At 38.3% G+C, this 15,208-nt stretch overlaps 1 protein-coding gene and 1 pseudogene across 1 annotated transcript; both read right to left on the bottom strand.

Moving 5' to 3' along the window:
• Positions 1 to 4,533: 4,533 nt before the first annotated feature.
• Positions 4,534 to 5,605, bottom strand: LOC110716874 (annotated as a pseudogene).
• LOC110716873 lies at positions 5,585 to 11,008 on the bottom strand. The gene is made up of 6 exons (XM_021895526.1): positions 10,855 to 11,008; positions 10,411 to 10,519; positions 6,552 to 6,659; positions 6,350 to 6,434; positions 6,024 to 6,143; positions 5,585 to 5,924 (listed from the first exon to the last, which is right to left on the bottom strand). The coding sequence occupies exons 1-6, from the start codon at positions 11,006 to 11,008 to the stop codon at positions 5,619 to 5,621; spliced, it is 882 nt and encodes a 293-aa protein (XP_021751218.1). The 3' UTR covers positions 5,585 to 5,618.
• Between the last annotated feature and the right edge of the window lie 4,200 nt (positions 11,009 to 15,208).

The raw sequence follows: 15,208 nt of genomic DNA, 5'->3' as shown, positions 1-15,208 counted from the left end.
ATCTTCCTCAAAAAGAAAAGGAGCAAGATCACCAACATTAAAGGTAGCATGAACTCCAAATTCTCCCGAAAGTTTGAGCTTGTAAGAATTAGATCCAACCCTCTCCACAACTTCAAAGGGGCCTTCAGATCTTGCCATGAGCTTGTTCTTTCTCTTAGCCGAAAATCTTTCCTTCCGAAGATGGAGCCACACAAGAACTCCTACATTGAATTACCTTGGCTTCTTTAATTTGTTTGATCTTGCCTTATAACTCTCATTTGCTTTCTCAATCCTCTTCTTGACATCTTCATGAAGCTTTTTCATCGTTTCAACTCTATCTTTTGCCTCAAAACTCAACTCCTCTTGAGGAATACTAGGCAACAAGTCAAGTGGTAAATGGGGATTGAATCCATACAATACTTCAAATGGTGTTTTCCCGGTAGCAATACAATAAGACCGGTTGTAAGAAAATTTAACTTAAGGAAGTTTAACATCCCAATCTTTCAAGTGCTTGCTAATGATAGCTCGGAGAACGGTAGACATGGTACGATTAATAACTTCTGTTTTCCCATCGGTTTGAGGGTGACTAGTAGTACTAAACAAGAGTTTGGTTCCTACCAACTTCCACAAGGTCTTCCAAAAGTAGCTCAAGAACTTAGGATCTCGATTCGACACAATGCTTTTTGGAATACCATGAAGCTTCACCACTTCTCTAAAGAACAAGGTAGCAACATGAGAAGCATCATCGGTCTTGTGATAAGGAATGAAATGAGCCATCTTGCTAAAATGATCCACCACAAAAAACACGGAATCATTTTTCCTTGGAGTGCGAGGGAGCGCAACCACAAAATCCATACTAAGATCATCCCATGGGTGACTAGGAACCGGAAGAGAAGAGTAGAGTCCTTCATGGAATTAACTCTTAGCCTTATGACAAGCCCCACAACGAGATATTACATCTTGCATATCACCAAACATTTTAGGCCAATAAAAATGTTCTCAAAGGATATCATACGTTTTTGCAACCCCAAAGTGTCCGGCAAGGCCTCCTTTATAAGCTTCTTTCACAAGTAACTTTCGATGAGAACACTTTGGAACACAAAGCTTGTTCCCTTGAAAAGGAAACCTTCTTGCATCATGAAAGAACCATTGATCCCATCCTCACACTTCTTCATCAACTCACCAAAATCCTCATCATCACCATACAACTCTTTAAGCAACTCAAACCCCAAAAACTTCGCATCAAGAATAGTGATCATACAATGTCTCCTAGAAAGAGAATCGGCCACAACATTGCTCATCCCTTCCGTGTACTTAGAAAAGAAAGTGAAAGATTGGAGAAATTCAATCCATTTGGCATGTATTGCATTGAGCTTATGAGAACCATTGATAGAGAGATTCATGATTGGAATGTAGCACAAATGGTTTAGGCCTCAAGTAATGTGACCAATGATCAAGAACCCTCACAATTGCATAGAACTCCTTGTCATATGTACTAAATATCGTTCTTGCCCCACCAAGATTCTAACTAAAATAAGCAACCGGCCTCCCTCCTTGAACAAGTACCGCCCCAACTCCAACTCCACTAGCATCACATTCAACCTCAAAGGGTAGAGCCAAGATTGGAGCTTCACACAATTTCTTCTTGAGAGTCTCAAAGGCCTTTTGAGCTGACGGTGTCCACTCAAAAGTTCCCTACTTCATGCATTCGGTAACCGGAGCTAAAATAGTGCTAAAATTCTTCACAAATCTTCGATAGAAATAAGCTAGGCCATGGAAACTCCTAACTTGGATGAGAGTGGTAGGAGTAGGCCAAGATTAAATGGATTTCACCTTACTAGGGTCCATTGAGATCCTTACATTAGAAATCACATAGCCAAGAAAAACAACACTATCCACCATAAAAACATATTTTTCTAGCTAGCTTGGCAAAAAGCCTCCAACTTCTCAATGTTTCAAATACTTGCTTCAAATGTTCAACATGATCAAGTTCACATTTGCTATAAACAAGTATATCATCAAAATAAACAACAACAACAAATCTACCAATAAAGGGGCGAAGTACCTCATTCATGAGTCTCATGAAAGTGCTAGGAGAATTTGAGAGCCCTAATGGCATTACAAACCACTCATACAAGCCTTTCTTTGTCTTAAAAGCGGTTTTCCATTCATCTCCTTCATGCATACAAATTTTGTGGTACCCCATCCTCAAGTCAATCTTTGAAAACACCTTGGAACCATGCAATTTATCAATCATATCATCAAGTTGGGGAATAGGAAACCGATACTTAATTATAATATTGTTGATGGCCCTACTATCCACACACATCCTCCATGTACCATCCTTTTTCGGAACCAAAAAAGCCAAAACCGAACAAGGGCTAAGGGATTCCCTCACAAATCCTCTTTCCATCAACTCATCAACTTGTCTTTGAAGTTCTCTTGCTTTATCGGGGGTACATCTATAAGCCGGTCTATTAGGGAGTTGTGATCCCGAAATAAGATCAATTTGATGCTCAATTCCCCTAATAGGTGGCAAACCGGGTGGGAGATCATCAAGGAAAACATCTTGGTACTCAACCAACACTTCCTTAATAAGGGGGTAGATTAGGTTCTGTCGCTCACTCTCTTGTGTTTCCCTAAGACGACAAACAAATTAAGACAATTTTCCATTGATTTATCTCCTTTCGCATCTCATTTTCCCCAATGAGAAGGTTCTCTTTTATTGTGTTTCCCATACCCAAGGGTTCTTTGTGTTTAATTGTGGGGGACAAGGGGTTGAGTACAATCTTCTTATCCATCATGAATGAATAAGTGTTTTTTCTTCCATCATGCAATCCACTTCTATCAAATTGCCAAGGCCTTCCAAGTAAAACATAACAAGCATCCATAGGCAACACATCACAAAGCACCTCATCCTTATACAATTTGTCAATTGAAAAAGAAAGAAGAGTTTGTTTTGGTACCTTCACCTCATTGTGATTATTAAGCCATTGAAGCTTATAGAGAGTAGGATGATCGGTAGTGTCAAGATTGAGCTTGCTCACTAGTGTTTTTGAAGCCACATTAGTGCAAGAGCCACTATTAATGATAAGGTTGCAAACTCGATATTTGATGGTACAACGAGTTTGGAAAATGTTCTCCCTTTACTCTTCCGCCAAAGGAGTGGAAATGGAGTGAAGTGCCCTTCTAACAACAAGGATTTGACCCTCATCGGCTTCTACTACAACCTCATCCTCCTCATCATATATAGGGTCCTCGAAATCCTTCGTCTCATCTTCGTATTCATCATCATCCATTTCACGAATTATCATAGCTTTACTATTAGGACACTCATTAGCAAAATATCCATAACCTCTACACTTGTAGCAAACCTTCCTATTGCTCATCTTGTTTTGGTCATCCTTGCTAGAAGAATGCATGGGATTCTTGCCTTTGTCATCCTCGGCATTGAGCTTGCTTGTCTCACCCTTCGGAGCAAAAGGACTCTTGAAGGTAGGTTTAGAATACCCACTAGCACTACTTATCTTGTCATACTTCTCAAACTTCAAAGCCTTTTGCACAACATGATCAAAACTTCCATGGACATGAACATCAACCTTTTGTCCAAGCTTTCTCTCAAGACCACCAATGTACCTAGCAATCTTATGCTCCGGGACTTCTTCAATTCCACTCAAAATAGAGAGCTTTTCGAACTCCCTAGTATACTTCTCTACCAACATAGTCCCTTGCTTGAGAGAGTTCAATTTAAGATAAGAATCTTGCAAATAATCTCTAGGAACAAAAGCTCTATTCATATGTTTCTTCAATTTCTCCCAAGAAGTGATTTTTGATTTTACACCTTTCCTTCTACGTTTCTTTAAGTTCTCATACCACAAAGAAGCATTATTTTTTAAGTTTTAGGATGGCCAATTTGCAACGATTTTCATCATTATAACCATTATATTCAAACATATTCTCCATGCTTCTAACCCAATCAAGAAATTCATTAGGATGAAGATTACCTTCAAAATCCATAAATTCCAACTTGATGTCTCGGTCACAGTTGTCCTCATGATGTCGTTGGTGGTGTTCCCTTCTCCGGTGAGAAGAGTGAGAGTCATCTTCTCCACTTGGACTTCTCCTTCTTCTATTCTCACTAGGCGAAAATTCGAATTCCCCACCGGTTCAAACCCCCCATTTCGCACCGGTTTTGAACCGAGCCGGATTTGGGGGTGCTAAAACCCATATATTTCGCACCGGTTCAAAACCAGTGGGAAAAATGACTTTTAGCACTGGTTCTTGTGGAAAACCGGTGCCAAAAACTGAACTTTTCGCACCGGTTTTAACTTAGAACCGGTGCTAAAAGTCCCAAAAAATATTTTTTAAAAACTTTTAGCACCGGTTCTTTGCAAAACCGGTGCCAAAAGTGCCCAAAAAAAATAAATTTTTTTTTTTTTTGCATTTTTTTCACTTAAATTGATGTATAAACATTAACATATATATAAAGTTACATATTTTGACTAAAAAAGGCTATAATATTACAATTTTTGTCTAAAAAATAAAATATAATATAGACAATGAAAATTCCTATTCTTTCTTTCTTTCAAGTGACGGAACTGACCAGCAGAAGTTCAACCAGTTAGGATTTTTTCCAGCGAAACAAAAAGGTGTGACAGCAAAGACTTACTATAGTAAGTAACTAGTATGAGCAGCAGCCTATCTTCTTCCAAGCTAAGGTCTCATTTTCTATATTTATACTCTCTCGTTGGGATGGAACAGCCGATGCAGAAGCATCACCAGCATCAACAGCCTTCTTGCTAACGATACAATGGATCTAACCTCAGTGAAAGCCAGCTCCACATTGGTTGCTTCAAGAGCAGAAGTCTCCATGAAGACGAGACCCTCCTGCTCTACAAAAGCCTTCCCTTCATCAGTAGTAACAACATTCTGATCAGTGTGCTCCCGTAGCTCTCTCAACCACCTTGCAGCATTCTCAAATGTAACTTTCCAGGTGACATCATACGCAAGCAAAGCACCCACAATTCCTCGATAGAAGGCACTGGTTATGGCACTCCAATTTAGTTAATTGCTATCATTCACAAATTGGATAAGAGATAATATTAATTAACTCATAGCAAAGTATGCATACCATTTCTCACATAAATTAAAAGAAAAGAATCGAGTTGTGAGTTCTAGAAAATGGAAGGGAAATAAATCTATATATTAAAAGAATAGTTGAGTGAGATAAATGAAATGTTGAGCAGATCTGATTGCTTCAATGTATGCTGTTTGGATGCTCTTGTCTATCACCAAATTCTTGGCACAAACCAGGTTCTGCAATGAAAACAGGTTCTACTAGTGTAAGAAGCCTGAGATGATGAAAGAACCTAATTTCACTTTATTTTAAGTAAACTGAGGATCATAGTTCAACAAGAAGAATTCAAGATGTCAACACAACGCGCTTCACCTTTGCATCTGATGCTGCTGTAATCACATTCTTTATTTCGATCACTGCGGGCTCCAGAGTTGCATGATAGCAAAAAGAATCAGCACCAGCAGCATGATAGCAAAGACAATCACATATTAAGAATGAAAGACTATAAATACAGATATTGACAATGGCTCCAATATACGAACAATTCATAGGCTCCTACATTCTACCATGTAAAACTAATTCCGCAGACACAAAAGAAACAAAAGTTACAAAAGCAGACACAATAAGCATGCAACAACAAATCATCAATTCCATGAGATTGAGACGCGGCATTGCAAAGATATGATGCTAAAAGCATGTCAAGATTCAAGATACAGTACAGTTTATAAGGAAAATGTTCTGCAATAGCAAAAACAACACAATTACAAAATTTGTGTGTGTGTTGGGGGGGGGGAGTTACCTGCTGGTAAGCATGGAAGCAAAGAGCAGCCACCAAGGACCTTGTATATAGTTGTTGGACATTCAATCCCTACCAAAACAGAAAAAATGAATAAGCAAATACATAACGAGGATTAGTCTGCAAAAATCCGACAGGCCAAAACGAAGAGCTACAGGAGGGTACACTTACAGCAGCTTCTATGTATGTAGGAGTAAATTTGACACCTTCCATGAAAATAATCGCAGGGGCTAATAGTATAAAGGACATAACTGTTATTATGGAGAAGAGTGTAATATTGTTCATTAATTCCTGTCAAAGAAAAATAATGAAATTAACTCAAACTCTCAAACATCAATCAAACAAATGATTAAGAATATCAATGTATTGTATGTACTGTGCAAAATAAAGAAAACTACTCTTACACCAAGAAACAGGAAAAGGTAAGACATTCCCCATTATGAAGCTTTCTCAATACGTAAGAAAAACCAATCCAAAAAAAAAGAAAAAGGAATTACCTCTTTCTTTACCATGACCTTCTTGCTAAGGACATTACGGGATTGGTTTGTCACATTAGAAGCCATAGCACTCCAAAAACCAGCCCTTCATGAAAACAAAAACACAATAAGCAAATGGTTCAGATAATACTCATGCTGAAAACCCAGCGGGATCCTTGGAAATAGGAAGCATAAAATCTTGTCATAAAGTTAATTCGCTGACCAGTTTAAAGAGGCTTCAGTCACACATGCAAGAGCCACCCCTCCAACAATGGGAAGAAGTGAAAGCACAACCCAAGGAGTGGGATTCCGCAATGAAGGATATGAAAATTAACCCACACATAAATTGAATCACAAGCGAAAACATAATAAATACTTCAACCACTGGCTAAACAATGTCTAATCCTACTCATCAGAGAATCTTTCACATTTCAACAATTCTATGTATGAAAAAATAAACACATGAAAATTATGTGAAATATACCTCTCCCAAAAATGCAGCAGATAGTAAAATAGAGAAAAATGGCTCCATAGCTTTGATAGTGTGAGTAAATGATCATAATAAGGATAAGCACACATACCAGGCAGCTGAAACTAATTAACTCACAAAAAAGAAATAGTTAACAAATGAATTTTCCTATTGCCATACTAGATGTAGAGAAAGCACAGTAGAAATGAATCATTGTAATCTTCAGCAAGCATGCAACACAGATGTGATATCTATCCAACAAAATAACAACTCAACATTACCCCGTAATAAATAAATGACCTAAAGAAGACAATAACGGGTATAAAGTCGTAAGAAAAGGTTCCTTAGCCTGTCTCAGAAGTTTGAAGTGCAATTTTGTGGCCATGTGATCGCTGGTATAATGGACCAAGAGATTCCATGACTTGATTTTAACTAAATAACAAATAACAATAAAATCTTAGGAGAAGCACTACCTGGATAGCACTTACATATCTGCAGAGCACTACACCACCTTAGACCAAATGCTTCATAGAAGAAACAATTGACACAACACCAACTTGATGATCAATAATTCAACTGTCAAGAAATAGCCACATGACCAAATAAAAAGAAATATCCAGTAATAAGCAAACCTTTTAGCAAATAACCCACTTGATCACCAATAACTTAACAGCAAAGAAGCAAGTCAAGGCAAAGGAAATTCCACCAATAAATCAACTGATTATGATAACTTCAAACCTCAAACTTCAATCATATACCCATCTCCTCACCGCAAGGCAATTTTTTCCTTTGCAAGTGCCGGTGTACGGGTAGTTAGCCATATTAGTCACTAAAAAGCACCATTAACAATAATAATATTCGTAAAATTAATCACTAATCAGAAATTACTTAATACCAAGTCAAACAAACTACAATATCAGATTATTTATATAGAATTTATATGTTTACCCAAATTTTTTTTGGTTAAGATAGGTTTGTGGATAATTTTTGGTGATAACTGGTAATATTCACAAGCTTGAAAAAACTGCAAAAGTAGCTGCTCAAAACTCTGCCACATTTTTATGTAACAAAGGACAGTGCAGCAACAGACAAAACGTTAAATCATAACAGCTCTAGAGATCAAACACCAATCCTGCAAGCCTTTCTAATAATCAAAAATCAAACCAAAAACCCTAAGTTTGAAGAATTTTATAAGCAATGAGCCAATAGATCAAACATCAATTAACCGAAACCTTTTTATTCAGCCAACTTGATCACCAAATATTCAACAGCTAACAAAAAACGGCATGCTCAAGAATCAAACCAAAAAATACCCTAATTTGAAAATTTTGAATAGCGCAAAACCTTTATATTCAGCTAACTTCATCACCGATTAGTCAACAGCCAATAAGCAATTGCATGCTCAACAAGAATCAAACCAAACAAAAAACCGAATTCGAAAAAATTGGTAATCAATCAACTCAAATGATCAAGCATACCAAATAGGCAAACCTATTCAATGATCAACAAAATATATTCCCTGAAAGAGGAAGTATAGCATATCGCCTTCATCATGCCAATTTTATAACAGTACCAATTTTTATTTTTTATGATTATATTCCCTGAAAGAGGAAGTATAACTAACAGTAACAGAGGGTTTGAACTATTTTACAACAGAATTCCATGAAGGCAGAAATAATAAATTTAACACACAACTTAACACCGAACAAAAAGACAGTGAACAAGGAGCAGTAGCCATAACAATTAATGGAAGCTACATGATTTGCAAACATAATATTGGTGGATAAAGACAAAAGACCACACACAACATCAAAGATTGTATTGAAGAAAGTCATTCGATCCATGTTCACATTTTAAGCATAGGAAAATCCACCCAAAATCTCAAAGCAAACCGTAAAGAACAAAAAACCCTAAAACAATGAACTATTGTTGAATGCACAACTCGAAATTAAAGTCACAAAACCAAACCACAAAGAACAGAAAACCCTAAATCAACGACTAACCCTAGATTGCGAAGCTATTCAATAGACTAGGAAGACCACAAAATATTTCTTACCTCGAAGCTGCTACAATGGAGTTAGAAAGCTCGGAATGCGCTTCAATGGAGGTCACAAAGCTCGACAGTATGCGCTTCAATGGAGGAGATACCTATTATGGAGAGAAAGAGAGGAGTTGCGCGGCAATGGAGGTGAGAAAGCCCAGGGAATGCGCTTCAATGGAGGACAACCTATGCGTGAAGGAGATGGTGAGGGCAGGCGAGAACGAGAGAAGATTAATTGAAGGGGAAGCAGGGGAATGAAATTGTTCGTGCTGAAGGAATTGAAGAAGAAGAGTATTTCACGGTTTTTTTTTAAATTTGCGTATTTTCCCCACCGGTTTGGGTTGAACCGATGGCATATCCATTTACCCTTTTTTTTTTAAACAACACATTTAGCACCGATTCGAACCGGTTCGAAAACATACATTTGCCACCGGTTTCAAAGGAACCGGTGCGAAAAGTAAATATCCGAATCCCGCCCAAATCTTTTCCCACCGGTTTTTAAAAACCGGTGGGAAAAAGGGGGTGCCTTTTTCAATTTTTCTACTAGTGTCTCCAAGACTTCAAGTCTATAAAATTTCCTTTCTGGAGCATCCAATCTAGAGTGCTCATTGTAACTTTCATATCTTCGTAATAGTATCTATCATCCATATTTCAATATAGAAAGTTTGTATCTTTGAGAGTAAAAATTCAAATTTTGTGGGAAAAAGATGAGATCTTTTGAGAGGGGGGAAGAGATGATATTTAAAAGGTAGGATCTTTCTAGGTTAATAACCTAGGCTCTTGATACCAAATTGATATGAAACAACCAAGAAAAGAGGGGGAAATCAACTAATAACAATTTCAAATCAACAAAACAAGATAAACCTATCTCAACAATCACCAAGATCTATGAAATAAGAGTTCTTAATCAAAGCCAACACAAAGTAAAGCTAGAATTAAGGTGTAACCACAAAGATTACAAATTAGCAGTCACAAAGATAGCAAATAATCACAAAGATTATGGGTAAAGAGAGAAAATCTCATGAGATTCAAAAATTAAGCAAAAGTTGTCACCAAAAGCAAGTTAGCCCTATTTATAGGCATTACAAAACAACCCTAGAGTTCTTAAATTACACCCTTTGGATTATAAATGAAAGGCCAAGATTAAAGCAAGCTAAGAAAACAAAAAGAAAGAACAAATCCGCTTCGAAACATGGGTCTTAAAGCGGTCGCTCCATAGATGGGAGTGGTCGCTCCAAAGCTTCTGCCAAAAATCCCAATTCTGGATGGAGCGGTCGCTCAAAAGGGCAGAGCAGTTGCTCCTGGGGTTTCAAAGGGCAGCCAAAGGGGAGCCCTATTTATAGCTTGATTCCAAACGCTCATAACTTCTTCAATTCTCACTCAAATTGGGCATGTCACTAGTCGTTGGAATGCTCTTGGACTTTACTTTCACCTCCAATTTGAATCACCTGAAAACTCCTTGTAACGAAGAAGATATGGCTAAATGAAGTAGTTACATCATACATTGATAAGTTTCTTTCTTAGCTAACACATGGAATCCTAAGAGCTTTATTATAAGAAAACAAAACTTACTCAAGTTTGATGGTAGTCAACCCCGAGAGGTGACCACCAAGTAGTTTAGCACGGCTATGTGTCACAACACGTGGCACTTCTTCAACTTCCTCCACCAAGTTCCATGCACCTGCATCACAACATCTCTTTTATTACTCAAGATGTCCTTAAGAAATTTAGCATAAGTTAGCATATTTTTTATAGCATCGGTGAATGGAATGTTAACATAGAGCATTCTCAAGACTTCTAAAAATTTAGCAAATTGTTCATCAAGTCTAGACCCGGCAAACCTTCCCGGAAAATGAAGTTTTGCCACATGTAGTGGGATTTCACTCTCTTTTTTTTCTTTTTCAACTTCTTTCCCTTTGTTTTTCTCTTCTTCTTTCTCTTTTTCTTTCTCTTTTTCAACTCTCAACTCTCCACGGGAATCACTCATCTCAATCACTCTTTCTTTTGACTTCTCACCTTCTAAGTCACATTGCATACCCTTCCCTTGGACTTCCCCCAAGTTTTTCCCACTTCTGGATACAATGGCATTAGCTTTCTCCCTAGGATCTAGACCTTGACTAGGCAATGAAGTACTAGAGTTACCCTTAAGAGCACTAGCTATTTGGGCCATTTGATTTTCCAACATTTTGTTGTGGGTTAGCATTTATTTTAAGCTTTCCTCTAAGTCATTTGTCTTTTTAGTTTGGGTATTGATGAATTGCTCCATCATGCTTTCTAAATTAGACATAGAATGAGGGGAGCTTAAATTTGGAGTGGTGGTCAAGGGATAGGAGCTAAAGTTGGTCTTACGCCTCCATTAAAACCGGGTGGGTTGTGAGTGAAGTGTATTGGCCTTTTTGTTGGTACCTATTGTCATTTCTATAGTTTCTTTGATTATTAGACACGTAGTTACCACCACCACTAGCTTGACCTTGATGTTGCGCATTCCCTTGACCACTACTTTGCCCTTGGTTTTGGCCACTTCTCCAACCAAAATTGGGGGTGATGTTTCCGTCCCTCATTATAGGTGTTGGAGTAGGGGTTATACGTAGGGTTGGCATGCACATTATTAGTTGTTCCATAGAAGGGGAAGGGGAACATTGCTCATTCAACAAAGGACACTCGGAAGACATATGGTCTTCATCACCCCACATCACAAGACATCATTTGCATAGACACATTATCATTTGAAGAATTAGATGCATATGAGTTATGGAGAGGGGAGATAGGAGGGGGAGAAGATTGCAATTGATCAAATTTAGAAGACAAAGCATCTAATTTTGAACTAAGCATATTTATGGCATTAACTTCATACCTTTCTCCTTTCTTAGAAGCGCTCCTCTCATCGGCACTCCAATCGGTGTAGTTTTGAACTACATCTTCAATGATTTAAGCGCTTCCGTTGGTGGATTGTTCATGAGTGGTCCACCCGATGTCCTATCCAATAGTATACGGTCCGATCTCAAGAGGCCCCTATAAAATCCATGTAGCAAGAGCCAATCTTCTATGCCATGTTGTGGGCATTATTGTTGATAGCTCTTAAATCTCTCCAAAGAATCATAGAGAGACTCATCGGGCTCTTGTTGGAAATTTGATATTTTGGATCTCAACTCCGCCGTTTTCCCAAGAGGAATGAACCTCCCAAGGAACGTCGAAGTTACCTCATTCCATGTTGTCAATGAGTTAGGAGGCAACCTATCGAGCCAATCACTTGCCTTCCCGGAGAGAGAGAACTTGAACATGCTCAATAAGATGTAATCGGGAGTCATACCATTCGCCTTCACGGTGCTACAATACCGTGTGAATTATTTTAGATGAGAAATGGGGTCCTCATGTTTTACCCCAAGAATTGGTGACTTTATATCAAGGTGATAAGGGCGGACCTTATCTCAAAATTGTTTGCCTCGGTAGTTGGGGTAGCAATCCCACTTCCTTCTTGATATGGTGGAGGAACATCAAACTCCCTCAATGTTTTGTTTGGAAGAGCCATTTCAAATTGATGTAGAGGTGGAAAAGTTGGAGAATTTGTCCTTGGTAATTTTAATGGAATGGTGTCTCCACTAGACTCGCTAGAACTAGAATGGTCGGACTCAACTACCACTTGTGGCTCACTTGAAGTAGCACCACTAGCTCTCGCCCTCTTTTCTCTTTGATTTGCCCTTACTACCTTCTCAAGCTCGAGGTTCAATGGCTCAAGAGGGAGTGCTCCATTGCTGCGTTTAGGAATAAAACAAAGAAGACTAGATGGGAGATTAATAGGTTAGTCGAAGAAAAACAAAGAAAAATAAAGAATAAAATGAACTAGTCTCACATATTTCACAAGTAACTAAATGCTTAACGCCATTACCCGGCAACGCCATTTTGGTAGAGGATAAATTGGTCGTTGGACAATCACCCTAAACCAAACAATATTTATACCTAAACCAACCTACGACAAGTCTAGGGTAAGTAGAGGATCGTATCCACAGGGAATGGGTAAAGAACACCAAGAGTATGAAACGGTTGTAAGCTAGTCCGGTCACAAATTGGTGTTTGATTAGTTAACTTCAATGGAGATGAACGCTAGGGGAAACAGGATTCAACGCTAACTAAACCATATAATCAATAACAAGGATAAAACATGAACATACATGGGTGATAGAATAGGAACTTAACATTGTCTTCTTTCAAAGTCACAACATAAGCATTCCTTAAATCAAACACTAACATGATAAAGAGTAATTCTCAATGATAGGAAGTGAGTTTTTAGCTCGAGTTTGTCTATCGATCGTTCCGTGCTAGCATGAAGCACAAATAATTGGGATTTCTCACCTAATTACCACACTAAAGCATCTTAGTCATTGAAACCAAACATCCAAAGTCATGAAAATAACATAATCTAATTGCACAAGAAATGACTCATTACCAAACCCCATCTTTCAATGTGAGTAAGGAAATGAACACATGAACATGAAGTGGCCACCAAAATACACATGCAATAATCAATTCAAGCGCAAAGAGACATCAACCCATAGTAGAACATAAGGAAATCCAAGTCAATCAACCATGGTTTGGTTGGATTTTCACCCAACCCCTAACTAAGGAACTACTCACTAAAAATGGTGGGAATTACTCTAACATTAATATCTAGGGTTTTTCATGAGTTCAATTAAACTAGGAGAGTGATAAATCAAGGATAGATTGAACATGCAAGAACAATTAACGAGAATTAGAGACAAGATAAAGCAATTAAAACATATAAAATCAAAAAATTAACAAGAGATAAAGAGGAAGGAGATTACTAGAATTGATGCTTCAAGGTTAGAAAAATTGTTGAAATTGATAAAACAAACTTCAATTGATTCTTACAAATGATTGAGTTTTTGAAAATCTAAACTATGGGAGAGGAAAACTATGCACTAACTGATTAGGGGATTTTTACCCCGCCACGTGGACCAATCCATGTGTCATCCACGTGGACCAAACAAAGTCCGCCACGTGTCACTCAGTGAAGAGTCCAAAGTGGACCAATCAGGGCACGACACGCGGCAGACAAATATCCAGCTAGAAATGGCTGCCTTCAAGGCCCAAACTCCTAGGCAGCCCAATCAGTCCTAGGTTTCCGTAACCTAGGACTGGGAACGTACTTCGAGACCCTATAAAGGGAAGATGTTCCCACCACGGGAACAACAATTCACAAACATTCAGTGAGAGCATTTAATTGCAGAATTAAACACACTTGAGAACATGGACAACTTGAAAAAGTACTACTTCTGAGACTTGTAAATTTTTTGTAAATAAAAGCATATCAATAAAAAGTTGTTTGTTTTTAATACTTTTTTTTTTACTTGCTTGCATCCTCCCAATGGGAGGGCCGCCTACGCAATGTGCAGACGGCCTTATTACAAATTCCCATCTACTCCAACAAGAGTAGATATAAGCTAAGTTTAAAAACTAGCAGCTATGTGTTGTTCCTTTTAGAACAACCTAATGAGGCCTATGGCCGGATGATCTAAATGAGGCCTATGGTCAGATGATCTTAATGTATTAAAAATACATCTTCTCCTACATGAGAAGGCGTGCGGCGACACCCATTTAGGTTAATTCGTCACATAAAGCATCTCCCATTTGGGTGGCACATTGCTCTATAAACTTGAAAACAAACGGCCCCACCGACTATCTAGTTAAAGATAAGCTTGCAGCCGTTTGAATTGATCAAATGAGACTTAGATAACAAAAACTGCCGAGTGTTTCAGACAAGCAGTAACCAGTTATAATCTTGGTCAGATACCGCCTATAATTGCTCAGGGGCAATACAGACGGCTATATTTGAGGATATAAGCTAAGTCCAAAACTTAGCAGCTAATTGAAAAAATACGCTAAGTCCAAAACTTAGTAGCTAAACATGCGAAGCAACTACATGCGGCCATTGGCCGTCTGCTTCTTCTATACACTCAAAATCAAACGACAAAGATTAATTAACCCAAAGGGTTAACTCATAGTCGTTCGACCTGAATAACCTAAAATGGAACCTAAACGGTGCGAACAAAACTGCCTGCCTTATTGACACCAGTCGGTATTCGCCCACTATTCCTACTTAGGTTAACGAAACCAAGATAATTAAAGCTACTGCCTGTAATATAACAAGCGGTCGCTACGTTGGTTAGATATCCCGTTTGACGCCTGCTATTGTACAGGTATCATAAAAACTTAGCAGCTAAGCGTGGTTCGTCTTAAGAGCTATAATGAGGCCGAAGGCCGGATAATGCTGAACGTTTACCCGCCTGTGCAATGGCCGACTGTCCGCCTAGTTTGGGGTAATCACCATAGTGATTGATTGACTTAGAAATCA

Source organism: Chenopodium quinoa, unplaced genomic scaffold, assembly GCF_001683475.1.
Source record: "Chenopodium quinoa cultivar QQ74 unplaced genomic scaffold, ASM168347v1, whole genome shotgun sequence".
Classification (NCBI taxonomy): domain Eukaryota; kingdom Viridiplantae; phylum Streptophyta; class Magnoliopsida; order Caryophyllales; family Amaranthaceae; genus Chenopodium; species Chenopodium quinoa.
Note: the sequence above shows the minus strand (reverse complement) of the source record. Positions and strands in the feature narration are given on the sequence as shown.

What these genes read in the sequence shown, in the direction of transcription:
- LOC110716873 (XM_021895526.1), bottom strand. Translation starts at nt 11,008, where the DNA reads ATGGCCCAAATAGCTAGTGCTCTTAAGGGTAACTCTAGTACTTCATTG. An exon ending in TATGCAATGTGACTTAGAAG is followed by an intron (nt 10,520 to 10,854) that starts GTGAGAAGTCAA and finishes GTTGTGATGCAG; the next exon opens with GTGCATGGAACTTGGTGGAG. An exon ending in TTGACTACCATCAAACTTGA is followed by an intron (nt 6,660 to 10,410) that starts GTAAGTTTTGTT and finishes ATGTGTGGGTTA; the next exon opens with ATTTTCATATCCTTCATTGC.